This window comes from Dendrobates tinctorius, unplaced genomic scaffold (genome assembly GCF_039654945.1).
Source record: "Dendrobates tinctorius isolate UK_male_01 unplaced genomic scaffold, ASM3965494v1 ptg000063l, whole genome shotgun sequence".
NCBI classification, from domain to species: domain Eukaryota; kingdom Metazoa; phylum Chordata; class Amphibia; order Anura; family Dendrobatidae; genus Dendrobates; species Dendrobates tinctorius.
In genome coordinates, this window is record NW_027361731.1 from 18,381,550 (window position 1) to 18,399,654 (window position 18,105).

The 18,105-nt window shown below is 46.2% G+C and overlaps 1 protein-coding gene across 1 annotated transcript in view; it reads left to right on the forward strand.

Moving 5' to 3' along the window:
- LOC141093967 (uncharacterized) overlaps positions 1–18,105 on the forward strand; it is a 744,741-nt gene that overhangs the window by 700,486 nt on the left and 26,150 nt on the right. The window contains exons 14-17 of the mRNA XM_073579640.1: positions 16,845–17,021; positions 17,103–17,226; positions 17,303–17,400; positions 17,599–17,689. Coding sequence (XP_073435741.1) covers positions 16,845–17,021; positions 17,103–17,226; positions 17,303–17,400; positions 17,599–17,689 — 490 coding nt within the window. The remainder of the gene's footprint in view (positions 1–16,844; positions 17,022–17,102; positions 17,227–17,302; positions 17,401–17,598; positions 17,690–18,105) is intronic.

Consider the following 18,105-nt stretch of genomic DNA (forward strand, 5'->3'; position numbering starts at 1 on the left):
GGTAATCTGCCAACTTTGTAAAAAAAAAAAAAAAAAAATAGTAGAGGCAAAAATTGCAATATTTTGACTACTGCATGCATGAACACAAAGGAAAAAAAATTTTTTGTCAGCTCACCAAACCGTAGCAAATGCGAAGTCTGGAGGAATGCAATCAATCCTGGGCGGTGCAGGGAACTTGGATTCCGTAAAATCTTGTAGGCACAATACTTGGGAGATGTTCCAGCAACTTCGACCAAAGGATGGTTAAAATCAAAAGACTTTATTCCAAAAAAATTGATTAAAAGCAGAATAGATGCATAAAAAACATATGGTTCACCAATGTCACAGACAATACGCGTTTCGGACTAAAGGGTCCTTACTCATGTGCATGCATGAACCAGTACATTATCGATCAACATGCATTAGTCTGGTAAACTCACTGCGCTAAAATGTGGCCTAGTGTGCCTCACCACCCACCCGTCCGCCCCCATCAACCGCAACCACATCTGCTGCTTCTTCCACCTCCTTCACTGTGGTAAATGTTCTCACACCAGTCCTTGGCCTCAGAACCTCCACTTGTTTACACACTACAGTTGCGGTGAGTGACAGCCCATCAGCTGTTACGGAAGTGGACATGCCTGCTGTTCTTGACAGATCTCAGTGACCAAACACCTCACATCTTTCTCAATCCACCATAACATCTCCGTCTGCACCTCATTCACAGTCCAGCAGTTTGTCGTGTTCTCCATACTCCACCCTCTTTCCGCACTGCCTCGAGGAAGCCCTTGGTCCCGCAGTTGTGGTCACGTAAAAGATTGTTTCCTCCTACACATGGCATAGCTAACAGCATGAACTTCACCATCTCCAATCCGTTTGCCATGGAAATGCTGCTTTTCCGCCTGGTGTATGCAGTCACTTTCCGAAAGCTGATGGCCATCGCAGTCACACAGTTCCAGTTGCCCTGTCAGCATTACTTATGTAAAACAGCTTTGCCTGTGCTACACCAGCATGTCACAGACAACATCAGCCATTCCTTGAAAAAAATCAATGTCTTCCAGGCTGCATTTCACTACTGACACCTGGACGAGCAAACATGGCCAGGGGTCGTTACATCTTGGTGATTAGGCACTGGGTAACTGTGGGGAAGGGGCTGCTCTGTAAGTCTTGGAATCCCCAAGGCTTGCAGGGTGCTTTGGGATGGAGAAGTAAACCACTACACAGCAGAGGATGGAGAACTAAACTACTAGACAACAGGGGATGGAGAAATAAACCAGTCAGGCAGTGTTTGTAATAATATGCCTTGGACATCACAGTCACACAGCTATAAATAATCCACTACACAATAAGGCTGAGTTCACACATGGCATTTTTTTCGCGTTTCCGCAGCGGTTTTAACCGCGAAAACGCGAAAAATAAGCATTCCTATGGGATTCCGCAATGCTGTGCTAATGCTGCGGTTTTTACCGCGGTGGAATCGCTTCGCGGTAAAAAACGCAGCATGCTCATTAATTTGCGGAATCGCAGCGATCCCGCACCCATAGGAATGCATTGTTCCGCTTACTTACCGCATGTGGCTGTGCACACCATGCGGAAAGTAAGCAGAACAATTGCGGATGGTACCCACAGTCCGGAGGAGAGGAGACTGTCCTCCGGGCTTTGGGTACCATATCCCTGTAAAAAATAGAATTTAAAATAAAAAATATTGTTATTCTTACCTTCCGGCGTCCCGCGCAGCATTCCCGCCTCTCTCCACGCTTCCGTTCCCAGTAATCCTTTGTGAAAATGCCAGCGATGGCGTCCGTTCTCGCGGGATCGCGAAGTCTCGCGGTCATTCGCGCGACGTCATCGCAAATTACCGCGAGACATCGCGATCCCGCGAGAACGGACGTCATCGCGGGCATTTTCGCAAAGGATTACTGGGAACGGATGCGCGGGACGTCGGAAGGTAAGAATAACACCATTTTTTATTTTTTTTTACATTCTATCTTTTACTACTGATGCTGCATAGGCGGCCTCAGTAGTAAAAAGTTGGTCACACTCGTCAAACACTGTGTTTGATGAGTGTGACAACCTGTCAATCAGTTCTCCAAGCGATGCTACAGATCGCTTGGAAAATTCTAGCATTCTGCAAGCTAATTACGCTTGCAAAATGCTAGTTTTTCCGTGGGAAAATCGTGGGAATTTAAAATGCGATTTTCCCGCGGAATGGAATTCCGGAATTCTCGCGGTAATTTCCGCGAGAGTTCCGGTACGTGTGCATTTGCCTAAGAGATTGTCAACTAAACAACTAGATGCCAATAAACACCAAGTCTTGGAATAACCAAGTGTAAGGCAGCGGTAGCACCGTACGCAGTGAAGAGGCAGTGACCCACGAAATCCAAACACAAAAGTCTATTTAATGTGTTATCTTCACACATAATTGTCCAATCCACACAAGTGCATATAACGTCTGCGTATAATTAGTATCCATTTCACCATTTGCAGAATATATATTACACGGCATCCTTCATTTTACAGACACTAAACATGCCACTCTTCCTCTGACTCGTTCCCGTGGGTGTATATGTGCCGTAGCCAAGACTCTATTCACACAGCATTACATGTTGCAGGCACTACACACACTAGTCCTCCTCTGACTATTTCCTCTGGGTGTCTTGCATTGCTGCATCACAGTTTCTTTACTCACACAGCCGTACCCCGTCCAGGATATCTTCCGGATCGCAGCCGGGCGCCATGTCCACCTGTTTTGCAATCGTTACACATGTCAGTCTTCTTTCGGGAACAGGACATCCACCTCCGGTTCACCTCCGGGCACAGGACTGTCCACATCCGAGACCAGTCACCATGGACGACTTGCATCTCTGTGGACACCGCGGATTGCCAGGCCTCACTCTGGCCCTGAGACTCACTAAGCACTCAGTCTTAGGCTGTGTTCACACATAGCGGGTTTTTTTGCTGCGATTTTAAACGCACGATTCTGCCGCGAAAACGCAAAAAAAGCATCCCATGGAATCCTATGGCATTCCGCATATGCGGTGCTAATGCTGCGGATTTTTCTGCGGCGGAATTGCATTGCGAAAAAATACGCAGCATGCTCATTCTTTGTGCGGAATCGCTGGAAAATCCGCACACATAGGAATGCATTGTTCTGTATACATTCTGCATGTGGCTGTGCCCACCATGGGAATAGTAAGCAGAACATTTGCGGATGGTACCCACGGTCTGGAGGAGAGGAGATTCTCCTCTGGGTACCATATCCCTGTAAAAAATAGAATTAAAATAAAAAAATCGTCATATTTTCACCTTCCGATGTCCCTCGCAGCGTCAGCAGGCCTCAGCGATGCTCCCAGCAAGTCCCGTTCCCAGTGATGCCTTGCGACAATGACCTTTGATGACATAGCGGTCTCGCGAAACCGCGACGTCATCAAAGGTCTTTGTCGCAAGGCACTGCTGGGAATGGGACTTGCCGGCAGCATCGCGAGGATCGGGTACTCTGCACGGGATGCCGGAAGGTAAGAAAAACACCATTTTTTATTTTTTATTTTTTTATTATTTTTAACATTAGATCTTTTTACTGCTGATGCCACATAGGCAGCCACAATAGTAAAAAGTTGGTCACACTCGTCAAATTATGTTTGACTAGTGTGACCAACCTGTCAATCAGTTTTCCAAGTTTTTCGCTTGCAAATCGCTAGTTTTTCCGCGGGAATTTAAAATGTGGTTTTCTCGCATATTTCCCGCAGAATGGAATTTCAGAAATTCCGCAGCAATTCCGAAACGTGTGCACATAGCCTTACTCAGACTTCACTAACCCTTTCCTGCAGGGCTTTTGTCACAGAAACCTGCCACATGGGAAAACCTGGATCCAGAATGGAACAGACTGCAACACTATCATACTGCAATCTGTTTTAAACACAACATCCAGAGCGGGTTTTCCCTACATCTGTCTTGGACACTAACATGTCCAAGACTAACACTTACTTTTATTATCAGTTTGCATTGCAGTCACAGCTACGTCCATGACAGCCATGCACACCTATGACCTTCATACACCTTCGTGCATATCCTGGGGGGACTACACAGCGACCCCTACCTGTGACATCGGTCACTGCTTCCTCATTGCTATCCCAGCTACTCTACGCATGTGCCCGCAATGCGTCCTCCTAGCCTCCATATGCCTCCGTGCATATCCTGGGGAGAATACACAGTGCCCCCTAGCTGTAACAGGGGTCACTGCCTCACACAAGGCTTGTGGGACAAACCTCTGTATCTAACACTTCCTCCACTTCTCTTGTCTTCACCTCTTGTAGGGCCTTCAACCCGTCTCTTAATGAAAAGCACAAAAACTGCCCCAAAATTAAACACTGTGGACCGTGAGAACAGAGAAAGCCTAAGACAAAAAATGCTCCAATAAATTATTATAAAATAGAAATTTTATTGAACCATGTCTAAAAATCTTAAAGGGAAGACAATACACAAAAAAAGTGACAAAACAGCAAACATTGAGCAGAGGGATAAACTCAGTCCATCACAGATAAATAACAATCAAAAATAAATGTCTGCAAGTAAGATCCCAAAATAAATGGAAGCAAAGATGCTTTAAAGTGGATCACAGAGCAGTGTGAATAGACCAGGACTAAACGTATCCTACAGGACTAAACTGGGTTAATGGTAACTCAATAAAAGGACTCCATAAAGTTCATAAATAGAATATACAAGAAGATGATAGTGGGGAAAGACTTGCAGAATATACATAGATCATAAAAAGGGGTGCACCCCTTCTGAGGAAGAGATCTCGAAACGCGCGTCTGGGAGTACATTGCAACAGTGTGGACTCTGGATAATTATGTACAAGTTATGATCTATGTATATTCTGCCCTTTTCCCCACTATCATGCATTTTCTATTATGCTTTTTGGGTTTTTTGGCTATGATGTGCAAAGAAATCTTTTTACTCTGCAAGCTCCCAACATCTTCTTGCATATTCTATTTATGAACTTTATGGAGTCCTTTTATTGAGTTAACAAGTTATCTTAGGCTTTCTCTCTCTTAATGAGACATTCATTCCAACATTGCAGAGAGAATATCCCCCTTTCCTCCATACTGTGCAGTCAGGTCTCGCCACAATCAGGCAGGGTTTAAATTAATATGCCATGGAAATCGCAGTCACACAGCTTAAGAGTTGTGGACAGCTATCCAGGCCTAGTTTGAACAATGGCAGTTTCCACACAAACTGGATGCAGGGAATGGGGTATGCGATAACTGTGCGAACATGTTGCCTTCCCCACTGTGGGGGTCAACCTTGCACACATGCCTTGCATGGCTCACGTCCTCTACCTGGTGGTACAGAAATATCGCTACCAGGTCAACGACTTGCATCACTACAGAGGTCTTTCAGCCTACCGGTTAGCGGTTTTATATGCGATCTACCGACACGGTGGAATTTCACTCTCCACATGTTGCAGCGACTGTGGCAGCAGTGGCAAGCCCTGGTGTAATATGTCCTTTTGCATAGCCTGGTTCAACATAGTACAGATGTGAAAATTACGCTTACTTTGTGAGCACAGATGAAGGGCCTTTGCACCCTTTTGCACAGTTTCGAAATAGCTATTAAGATGCTATTCGCTGACGATGCCATCATCAGCGTCACTATTCCGGTCATCTACATGCTGGAGCACACTTTCAGTCTGCGGGAAGTTGTGGTGGTCCCAAAGGAAGAGGAGGAAGATGCAGAAGTGATATCAATATCTTAACGTTCCGGATTGTTGTCGCACAAGTGGGTGCCATGGGAGGGTGGATTACAGTGATCGAGGGGAGGAGGTCATGGTACAAGACAAAGGTGCAGGAGCTGAGGACAAGGAGGAAGAGGTGATGGGCATGCAGCAGTCAGGTGATGGGCATGCAGCAGTCAGGAGATGAAGAGAATAATGATTCCCTCTCTGCTGTCCGTGGTTGGCAGGAGAGGATGTTAGGAAGCAAGCTTGAGTATTACCCTGCCACCAAGACACCATAGACTCAGACCTCATGGAAGCGCCCCACATATGAGCGCCTTCTTGCTGCACTATCTACAACATGATGCCCATATTTTTAGGATTAGAAATTGTGCTGGCTACTGGGTTGCCACTCAGATCCATGGGACAAGAGTAAATTTTGCCAGATGCTTTCACCCTGTAATGGGATGCACATATGCTGCTGGAGTATCGAAACACGCTTGTACACAAAATTAAGAGTGGTTTTCCCCAAGACAGCAGTCACGCACAATTAGAGCATCAAAGTTAGAATTCCAACACTGGGAACGTTCAAAAACATTAGCAGTGGAAGTGGCGCAAGCAATTTCTGTGTGTCATTTCACACATTTTTGAGACCAGCACCTGCACCAGCAGAAGAGAGTGTAAGTCTGACACTTGAACGACTAGAGAGGATGGTGCAGGAGTATGTTCAGCTCAATATCAATACCATCTGGGAATTTTTGCAGTTCTTCAAAAATGGCTGAGTGGCCTACCTTTCATCAAGCTGAACAAGTCATGGATCTCCAATGACTTTTGCACCCCAATTGTAGACTGGGCGATGGTGTAGTTTTCAGTGGGCTGCATTGATCTTGCGTTATGGTAGTATGTAACACCTTTGTCGTGGATCCTGTGCATGCTGTTGCTAACAATTTTTGGAAATGTGATGATTCTTAAGTTGTGCCTTCATCTGGTGGCTTGCCTGTAGTGGAAGGAGTGTCAGAGCCTCATTATACTATTCCTCCTTTGAGGAAACTGACGACACTTTAGGGTATGTACACACGTTGCAGATTTGCCTGCAGAATTGATTGCACAGACTATGCATCTCTTGGCAGAAAATACAGCTAAAAATCTGCATGGATTTGATGCGTTTTTGTAAGCGAAATTAAGATCTATTATTAAAAAAAAAAGAGTTGTGATGTAATTTCTTTGTCCAACCACTTAGGCCTCTTTCACACATCAGGTTTTCACCGTCAGGCGCGATCCGGCGCTTTTGACAGAAACCGGATCCGGCGAAATGCAATGCCGGATCCGGTTTCCCCCCCCATTGACTTGCATTTGCGCCGGATCGCGCCGGATGGCCATGCGTTTCATCCGGTTTTCGCCGGATCCGGCAATGTGTCGCGATCCGGCGTCTGGAAAAAACGGCTACTGTAACGTTTTTTGTCTCCGGCGTAAAAGCCGGACACGCCGGATCCGGCGCGTCCGGCTTTTTCACACAATGAAAGCCTATGAGCTCCGCAATGCGCCGGATCCGGTTTTTTTGGTCTGAGCATGCTCAGTAGCTCTGCCCACAAGACATATATAAAAGCAAGACAGTGGGACCCACAGCCACACCCAACATGCCACCCAAGAAAGCAACCAAGCGCAGCAGGAGAAGGCAGGAGACCACTGCAGCACCATCAGCACCACCACCACCCCAAATGGAGCAGCAAATGGAACATGCTGAGGAGGGGAGGCCAGCAGCAGATGAGAGACGGTAATTATCAAATCCCCCATTCCTCCAAACTAGGGCTATTGAATATCAAGATATTCATTGGCCCTTTGTTTCTCTTTATTCAACAGCCGCCCAATAGATGCAGCAGCAGCAATGGCAGCAGGTGGAACACCACCCACAGGCATGGAGTGTGGCCACCAGGAAGACAGCACATCATCTTCTGGGAGCCCTCCCTCGCATCGTCAGCGTTTGACGGTAAGTTTTTATTTCCAAAATCCATCATCTCTGTAATATATGTCTATTCATTGCCTTTTATTTCAAAACAGGAATCACAAGATGAAGAGGAGCTCCCAGAAGAAGAAGGAAGGGGTGGACAGACGCTTGGAGTGGGCTCACAATTGGTAAGTTTTTTGCATCAAACGCAGAAACACAACATCACACTACACACAACACATAGAAAACAATGTTCTGCAGACCACACACAGCAAACAAATGCCTACATCCAAAGACATAACATTTTTTGTTTTCTTCTCTAGTCTTCCCAATCTGGTGCTCGGCCAAGAGGTCCTCGCAGTGCCTCCCAGGGTCGTCGGCGACAGCAACGCGGCGGTCACCAGCGTGTAAGTATAAATATTTTTGCTTTGTTTTTTTGCACTTTTTATTTCATTTCTTTTGTGGAGGCTAATTATGTTATTTTTGTCTTTTTCTTTAACAGCCTTCACAGCGTGCTCCCGACTCTGACGGTGAGGATGGAGGACTCGATGTGGACCACCTCATCGATCTCGTCAGAGAAAGGGAGCCGCTCTGGAATATGGCTGACCGCAGCCACGCTGACCTTATTGTTACCCGACGACTCTGGGAGGAAATCTGTTCGCTCCTTGTGGGCCGCTGGGAGGACCTCGATGTTCGGGCCCAGATTAAAGAGCGTAAGTATATACAGTACCGGTTGCTTGATGTAAACCAGTGTTTCCCGAACTCCAGTCCTCGTGGTCCCCACGGATCATGTGTTCAGGATTTCTATTTACTATGGAAATCCTGAAAACATGACCCCTGGGGACCATGAGGACTGGAGTTTGGGAAACACTGATGTTGTATACTAACCACTTTGTCCTTTCTCGTTTCAGGGAACAGAATTGTGAATCAGTGGCGGTCTGTAAGGGATCGTTTCAAGAAGGAGTTCAATAAAGAGATGCGGGCCCCGAGTGGATCTGGAGGACGCAGGAGCAAGTACAAGTACGCAGAAGCCCTGTCGTTCCTCCGGGAAACAATGGTCACTAGAAGGTAAATATTACACACCACATGTGAAAAAAAATGTTAGATGTAAATTTTTTTTTTTCAGCCAGGGCCATACCATGTCAGTATTTTAATTGTTTTTTTTTCTCTTTATTCCACAGCACGGTGAGCAGCACTCGGGAGCCTGCACGATTGGACCCTTCTGAGGCGATCCCTGAGGAGACCGGCACCGAGGGACACTTCGACCGCCCCGGTACATCTGCACCTTCCCAGCCTTCCCACACATTTGACCCATCTGTCCCATCCACCAGCACAGGAGCATCGTGGCTGCCTACATTACATGAAGCTGCTGGTGAGGAGATCGCTTTCCCTTTACCCCACCCTTCTGCCCCTGCCACCTCTAGTACACCTGCGGGTACTGGGCGGCAGCGGGGTCAGGAAAAGACTTATGCGCCAGAGTTCTTGCATCTGAATGCATCTTTCCAGAACTGTCTAAAAGTCTTGTCAGAGCAAATCTCCGCAGGCTATCAGCAGATCAACTCCAGCATTCTGGAGGTGAAGACACTTCTGCAAACCATGCATTCAGAAGCAAGATCTTCGCCAAACCACACCTTTTTCAGGTCTGTTGTGGAGCGCATGGAAACGCTCTCTCCTGCCCAGCAGATGCATGTAATGCATTCATGCCACGCTGCTCTCCAGCAAGTTACCTCCCAACCTCCTCCTCCCACCACAGTAGTTCCTCCACCTGCACCCCCTCCAGCCACTTTCCATCCTCCCCCTCCTATTACATCTACACCCCCTCCAGCCACTTTCCATCCTCCCCCTCCTATTACATACCATCCACCTCCCCAGCACCATCCACCTCCCCAGCACCATCCACCTCCCCAGCACCATCCACCTCCCCAGCACCATCCACCTCCCCAGCACCATCCACCTCCCCAGCACCATCCACCTCCCCAGTACCAGCAACCTCCCCAGTACCAGCAACCTCCCCAGTACCAGCAACCTCCCCAGTACCAGCAACCTCCCCAGTACCAGCAACCTCCCCAGTACCTGCAAACTCCCCAGTACCTGCAAACTCCCCAGTACCTGCAAACTCCCCAGTACCAGCAACCTCCCCAGTACCAGCAACCTCCCCAGTACCAGACATCTCCCCAGTACCAGCAACCTCCCCAGTACCAGACATCTCCCCACTTCCAGCAACCTGCCCCATACCAGACATCTCCCCACTTCCAGCAACCTGCCCCGTACCAGACATCTCCCCACTTCCAGCAACCTGCCCCGTACCAAACTCCTTCCCCATACAACTTGCCATCAACATCATCTGCTCCTACAGTCCCTGCCCAACCCTCCACTCCACCACCCACCACCTCTTCTGCTTCCCACATGTCCACCCATTCTGTAGTTTTTTCCACACCTTCACCTCTAACTGTTCCTTCCCCACCACGATCCCAGTCCTCTCTCCACACTCCCAGTGTCGAAGTGTCCCGCAGCCCCTCCAGCAGTATTTCCACCACACACTACACAGATTTATAATGTGTGTATTTAAATAAAAATGACCAGTTTTATGGTTTCAAAGCTTTATTAAACAAGTTTATTAAAATTTTAAAAAAGTTTACTAAAAAAAACATTTTTCAATAAAAGTTAAATTATTTTACACTGGTTGTCTGTCATTTCTTTCTGCGGCGAAAAAGGTTAAATACAGGGTATTTAAAAGGTGAAATGGTATTCAAAACTAGGTATATAACTGTGGGTAAATTTTAGCTTTTTGCCACAGTTGTGTTCCTGGTTGTGTTTGAAGCAAAGTATTTCACCTAAAAAGTTGTGTTTATTGTTGGTGATTTCCTAACAATGTACACAACTTTTGTTAAAAGGTGAAATACTTTGCATAAAACACAACCAGGTACACACCTGTGGCCTAAAGCTAAAAATAGTAAGACCATGACAAGATAGCCAACTTTGGTTGGCAAAGGTATATACTGTTGGTCCAGAAGGTACACAAGTTTGGTTAGGGCACAAATCTTTCACACTCTGTCATCCTGCCAGTGTACTCTGCCTTGAGGTGACATAAAGTATAGTGCAAAATTGTCCCTCATTACTGAAACCGTCACAGAACTTCTAGTGGTAATGTCATGGTAATCTTGCAAGGTGGTTTCTTCAGAGGTGTCCTCAATGGAAATGGGTTCCTTGCAGATAACAAAATTGTGGAGTACCACGCACGCTTTGATCACCTCGTCCACAGTTTCTGTCTTGAGGTTGATCGCAGTCAATAGGACCCGCCATTTGGCTGTCAGAATACCAAAGGTACATTCAACCATTCTTCTTGCTCTTGTGAGGCGGTAATTAAAAATGCGTTTTGGTCTTGTCAATCCTCTGCTAGAGTACGGTTTCAAAAGGTGTTCTGACAGCTGGAAGGCTTCATCCCCTACACAGACAAATGGCATAGGTGGACCAGATGTTTGCGGCAGCGGTCTAGGTGGTGGGAACTGGAAGGTGTTTCCATACAGTTTACGCCCCATGGCAGACAGTTTGAAAACTTGAGAGTCATTGGAGCGGCCATAGGCCCCAATATCAACCGCAATAAATTTGTATTCCGCGTCAGCGATGGCCATGAGGACAATTGAAAAATATTTCTTGTAATTGAAATATTCCGATCCCGATCCAGCTGGCTTTACAATGCGGATATGTTTCCCGTCCACAGCGCCCAAGCAGTTTGGAAACTGACATATCTGTTGAAACTTGTCAGCAATTTCAATCCACCTCTCTGTTGTGGGCTCTGGTAAAAACTCTTCAGCTAAGGAGTCCCACAGTGCACGGCATGTGTACTTCACTATTCCAGATATGGTGGAAATCCCGAGTCTGTACTGGAAATGCAGTGACGAAAGGGATTCTCCAGTTGCAAGAAATCTGTGGGGAATTAAAAAACAATAAATTAGTTTTAAATCACAGCATTACATACCAAAACTGACCTATAACACTTGGAGATACAAACTACCACCAACAAGATTGCAGTGAAAGTGTGCTCTGATGCGAGCATATCCAATAAATGTGGCTTACCTTAAAGTCACCATCAGACGCTCTGCGGGTGAAACAGAGAAGCGGCAATAGGTGTCCGCTTTTCTTATGAGGTGTGCAATGCGCTCCACCAAGTAATCAAAATTCTCCATTTTCATCCTAACATATCCAAAAAATTTATCCGGGTTTCGTCGAAGGTCCATGCAAAGTGTAGAATAGACCCCACGCGTCATTCTCTTGGCTGTGATGGGGTGGATCCACAAATGTCGTCTACGATGCCTGATGCGCTGCTGTCTCGCTCTCTCCTTCTCCAGAACAATCACCCTCAAACGATTCGCCTCCGCTATAAAATCCGCCAAATTCTTCAAAATATTTCCAATGACAACATCCATCTTCGCCAGTAACTTGCTCTTCTCTCCAACCTGCACTTTCTCCTCTACAACCTGTCAAAGAAGGGCTGTAGGAACATGCTATATATAGTTTTCCAGTAGCCAATCCCGTTCGGAAGGCCACAAGGGTCAATTTTAAAAACCGGATCCGGCGTAATCCGTCGAAAAACGGATAGAAAAACGGATGAACCAGATGAGACGGATCCGGTTTTGTCTGTCAAGAAAAAGACGGATCCGGCAGAAAACCGGATCCGTCACATCCGGTTTTACGAAACATTTGCCGGATCCGGCACGACGCCGGATCGCGCCTGACGCCGAAAACCTGATGTTTGAAAGTAGCCTTATTTTGCATACTCCATTACACATGCAGATAGATATATCTATAGATAGATATATAATAGCAATGCCAATATTTAATAATGATCAATATGTTTAATTTTGAAAAAAAAAAAAAAGGGAAAAAAATGGCGTGGGCTCCCGCTCAATTTTCTGCACCAGAGAGGGAAAGCCGATGATTGGGGGCAGATATTCATAGCCTAGGAAGGGACCATGGTTATTGCCCCCCCCCCCCCCGGCTACAAACATCTGCACCCAGCAGCCTCAGAAATGGTGCATTTGTAAGATGCGCCAGTTCCGGCACTCAGCCTTTCTTCCCACTGCCCTGTATCGGTGGCATATGGGTAATAAGGTGTTAATGTCACCTTTGTATTTTAAGATGACAACAAGCCCGATTAGTAATGGAGAGGCGTCGATAAGACACCTATTTATTACTAATCCTATATTTCTTAAGGGTCAAAAAAGACACACACACACACAGCCAGAAAAAAGTTTTTAAATAAAACACAACACAGGTTTGCCATCTTTATTATATGACTAATCCATGCGACGCCCTCGATCTCCTGAGGGAAAAAAACAAACACATACTCCCTGTTCCGACGTAGTCCATTTAATAACAACCTCCCCACGATGATCTCCCTTGTAGAACAGTGACATTGGGTGATATCACTGCTCTACAGGGCCTCCAACGATGCACCAACAGGAGACAATGGCTCCTGCAGTGCATCACTGAAGAGGTTACCTGATTTCAGGCTCTCACTTTACAGCAATGCTGTGTGAGAGTTAGGATTAGGGGACCTCTTTCCCGGTGGCGGAGGGATATATATCACGGAGTATTACCTCTGCCTGTCAGTTCATCGTGGGAACCCCTGTAGAACACTGGCATCACCCGTTATCAGTGTTCTACACGTACACGGGAGATCGTCGTGAGACACTTGTTATTGACTGGACTACGACAGAAAAGGTATGTATAGGTGGTTTATTTTTATTACAGGAGATCGAGGGCTTCGGGTATTAGGTAAATGGTATGTACTCTTTTATATGTTGTATGTACAGTCTGTAATGTATGTGTATATGTACTGTATTTTTTTTTTTTTTTTTACTACTGAACACATGCATTGTCTGATGGGACTACTTTCCCATCATTGGCAATGCTATCTTTAAGCATTCATAGCTGGATGGGAGCAATAGTCACATCAGACAATGGCTGCTTACACAGACCCGTGCACACACAGGAACACACACACATACAAGCAGACCCCCACACACAGACACGCACACAGTCTCTGCCCACACACTTCCCTCCTCCCACTCTGCAGCGTTTCTCACAGCCGCAGCAAATCCACAGATCTTTTTTACATGCGGTTTGCTGCGGATGTGCCTGACTCCATGGAAGTCAATGGGTGCAGAAACGCTGCAGATCCCCAAGAATTGACCTGCTGTGGAAAAGAAAAATGCTGCAAATCTGCGCGGATTTTTCCACTGCATGTGCACAACAGATCTCCATTTCCCATAGATTTACATTGGCTGTGCACTATACTGCGGATTTGATGCGTATCCGTGCGGCCAAAAACGCTGCAGATGCGTATCTAAATCTGCAACGTGTGCACACAGCCTAAGTGGTGTCTGCCCCCAATTTTTGGAAATGTTTAGGCTCCAAGTTGCGTCTCCCAGATGTTTATTGCCTGAATTTGTCAGGGCTCTCAGACAACCAGGCCTTCACCTCTCACTCATCCACCTGTTACTGATCAATGTTTAAGCTAGAAATGCTGCTCCAAGCCCTGTCCCAGGCCCTGCCCCATGCCTTCATGCATTGCGATTATATGATTAGTACTCTGGGTGAGTTGGGCGGTTGGAGAGTTTTGATGCGGTGAAAAACCAGGCTAATTCTGGTGCCACCTCGGAGCGCTGTGCTTTGTGTCATGTTAAGGTGGAGGAAGAGGAGGAGAGGCCATTTGATGCAGCGCTTGCCATCTACTGGAGCACATGCCCTTTCTGGCCCTCATCTACAAGACGTACCACTGTGTGGCTGCAAAAGAAAGAGAGTTGAGTATCCTGTCCAGTAACACAAGTTGTCAGTTGTCTATGGATAGGACGATGTTTGTTCAGTAGAGCTTTCAGGAACATTACCACCTACCCCACGTAAACCTCGAACACCAAGCCTGTTCCCCTTTCCATCCCAACCTTACTCTTTCCCTTTTATGATGGCTGGACCCTTCCCCTCTTTTAACTAGCTGTTTCACAACCCTGGGCCCAGACCTATAAGTCACCTGTCACTAATTTAATAATCAGTATTTATTGGCTGATATAGTGTGGCTAGACCACAGAATTACCACAAAAGATTAATATGTTGAAATGTGGACTGGTGCCTGCATCAGAGTATTATCCCAAACGATTTTGATTAGTAAATGTGACCTCTGGAGTCCTGACTGCAACACAGTATTAGCCCAAATAATTTTGATTAGCATATGGGGCTTAGTGCCGTCACCCCAATATTGGCCCTAACAATTTTGATTAGCAAATGGGGCCTCCTGAGTCCTGACTGCAATAGTTTTAACCCAAACAATTTTGAGTAGGAAATGTGGACTACTGCATGCACAACACTATTAGCAGAAACTAGTTTGATGCTGAAAGGTTGATTTCACACTGGACAGGATCGTATCTAACTATATGACACGTTAACTTGTAGGAGCGGCCTCTCTGTGCTGTTAAACTGAGAAAATAGCGGCAGCAAAGCATGTCTGCTTTTTATATGGAGAGGGACATGTGACTTTACCAATGACAGAAGCCCTTGTGTCATGACGTTGTTGATGGTTTCTGCGCCTTGATTGGCTGCTGGAATACACACATTAACATCATTAAAAAAACAGCACCGCTACTCTGACCTCTCCCCATTCATCACCCCTTCCCCTCATCAAACACAAACTTCCCCCATAACTTAGCCACAGTCCTAATGTCACAACTCAGCTGTCAGGTGACCCGGGACAAGGATCTCCTACCCTGTCCCTAACACTAGGGGGTGCCCTAGCTCGCCCTATTCCCTGGGATACTTCATAAGGTGAAGATGCCGGGGCGGTCACCCTTGCCTTATCTCCTGAGTTAGCCCTCCGTCTGTTCTCTTCCCCCACCAAGGGAAGAGGGGCACTATGCACCGCAGTACACCAACCCGACAAACTAGGCTACACAAACAAGGGTAAACTGAAAACACCATGCATACAAATATTCACTCACATGTAACAGAGGAATGCATCGGGGAGTGGAGGATGGGGAAAAAACAAAGTAGAGGAGGGAAAGGAATTACCACACTTACAAACCACGCAACAGTCACAGATAACTCCTCCAAAACTCCTTCTCGTGTGAACACCTCTCCTCCTAATCTATGAAACAAATGCTAGCTCTGACATGCATTTGAATCAGGGCCCATATTATATAGGGGATGGGAATGGCTAACCGAGCACAGCTGGGAGCTCAGAGTTTCAAATATGGTCAATTAACCCCTGTTCTGCCAAAAGAAATGAGCACCATTAAAAAGAACTGCTTTTCAGCGCAGGAGTAGGAGCAATCAGACGCTGCGGTTTTCTGGCTACTCTCTGCGGTAACCCCGTGACACCTATCAAAACCATTATTGGAGACGCGATCATTTACCGAAATGTGCTCGAACTTTGCTCTGGAACACTAATCCAAATGTGCTACGTTCGTGCCGAATTTGAGATTGGCGAATATTTTCCCACGATTTTGCACATCTCTACTCCCAGTATCGTACACTGCACATTGATGCCTTCCTGGACAATCCTTTTTCTTTTTTTATCATGGACTCATAACAGAATGAGCCCTGTGGCCTCACTATAGGCACAGTCTCTGGTCCTCAGAACGGACGGGGTCCTGAGATGCCATTTTTTGGCGTGTTATCTTCAGCTTTCAGGTCACTTCTTGTAACTGTTTTGCAGCTTTAGAATCCTGACGGGGTTAATAGACGTTGAAAAACTGAAACTATGAACAGTGAGTTGTTTTTCATTTTTGTGCATTATGTTCCAACTTTTGCACTTTTTCGGATTGGTTACAGGACGTGTCCACCTGACAAGACACGGTGTGCACATGTCCTTACACTATACCAGCATCACTGCTCCTGTATCTTGTTTTCCCATGGTATTTTGTATGATTCTTCATCAGCTGATCTTCCTTCCATTTAGGATCCTGGCAGATACAATCGGTATAATTATCTTCTAGAAGATTTACTTTAAACATTAACAAATGGCTTCGGACAAGACGTCAGAGAGGATATTACACCTCACCCTAGAGATCCTCTTCCGGCTTACTGGAGAGGTGAGATTCTGATGACGTCACATTACATCATTCTTATCTATGGGAATAACAGATGGACAGAACTGGAGAGGTGAGGACTCTGGAAATGTCTGTAGTGAGATTTATTAATGTGTCTCTCCATAACCAGGATTACACAGTAGTGAAGACCTTTAGTGAACGCTGTCAGGACCCTGTGTCTGAGGGATGGGGAAGACCCCTGAGCCCAATCACGGGGCCTCCACCTCACCCCCTGATGTATGAGGACATCAATCACCAGAAGATCCTAGAACTCACCTACAAGATGATTGAGCTGCTGACTGGAGAGGTGACACTGCTGGGAATGCTGGGACGTTATACAATAACACTATGAAGGGATCGGGGGGATGACGGTATTATTGTATGTCAGGTTCCTATAAGGTGTCAGGATGTCTCCGTCTATTTCTCCATGGAGGAGTGGGAGTATTTAGAAGGACACAAAGATGTGTATAAGGACGTCATGATGGAGGTTCCCCAGCCCCTCACATCACCAGGTAATAGGGCTAAATACACACGGCCTATTATCTGTATGTAAAGAATGAATTCAGTCCCTGTATATGTTTCCTCCAGATCTATCCAGTAAGAAGACAACACCAGAGAGATGTCCCCGTCCTCTTCTTCCACAGGACTGTAACCAAGAAGATCCCAATGTTCCTCAGGATCATCAGGTAGATGGAGAGAAGGTGTCATGAGATCTCCCCTATGATGTGTAGACGGCTGTGAAGGTCTTGTGCTCAGTCTTGTTTTATCCACCAGTGTTATATGTTTTATACTTGTGTAATGAGAGCGGTGGAGATGGCAGGATTAGAGCTGATCATAGATGTGACTTCTCCAGCTGTCTGTGAGTTTTACAATATTTGTTTCAGGGTGAAGATCTGACCCATATTAATACTACAGAGACCTATGTGAGGGGTGATGAGCGGTGTAAAGAGGAGATTCCTACATATGACTGCCCAGGTGAGTAGTGAGCACTAGATGTGGAGAAGTCACAGATTCTGTAATTATATGTTGAATTTCCACCGGCCGTACCGGTCCTGGAAGGACAGTCAAGTGAGAAGCCAAACCGTTTTGAGGTCAACAAGAAATATGTAGATAGATCAGGAAAGGATATAGAATTAGGGTCCGGTAATAATCTACTCAAAACCGGGTAACCACTTAGCTCTGGTAATAACAGATTGGCTAATTTGACTCTTACACAATGAACTAAGTGACCCTGTGAATTTAGTGCAGCATCTCCACCAGCGCAGCCATGGACTGTATTGGGAAGGCTGGTTAGAAAAGTGACAGTGCAGGAGCATGCCAGTACAAGACCATTACAGAGTAGTCATGGTGAGACGTGACATGGCAGCATGTGAAGTTCTATGTACAAAGGT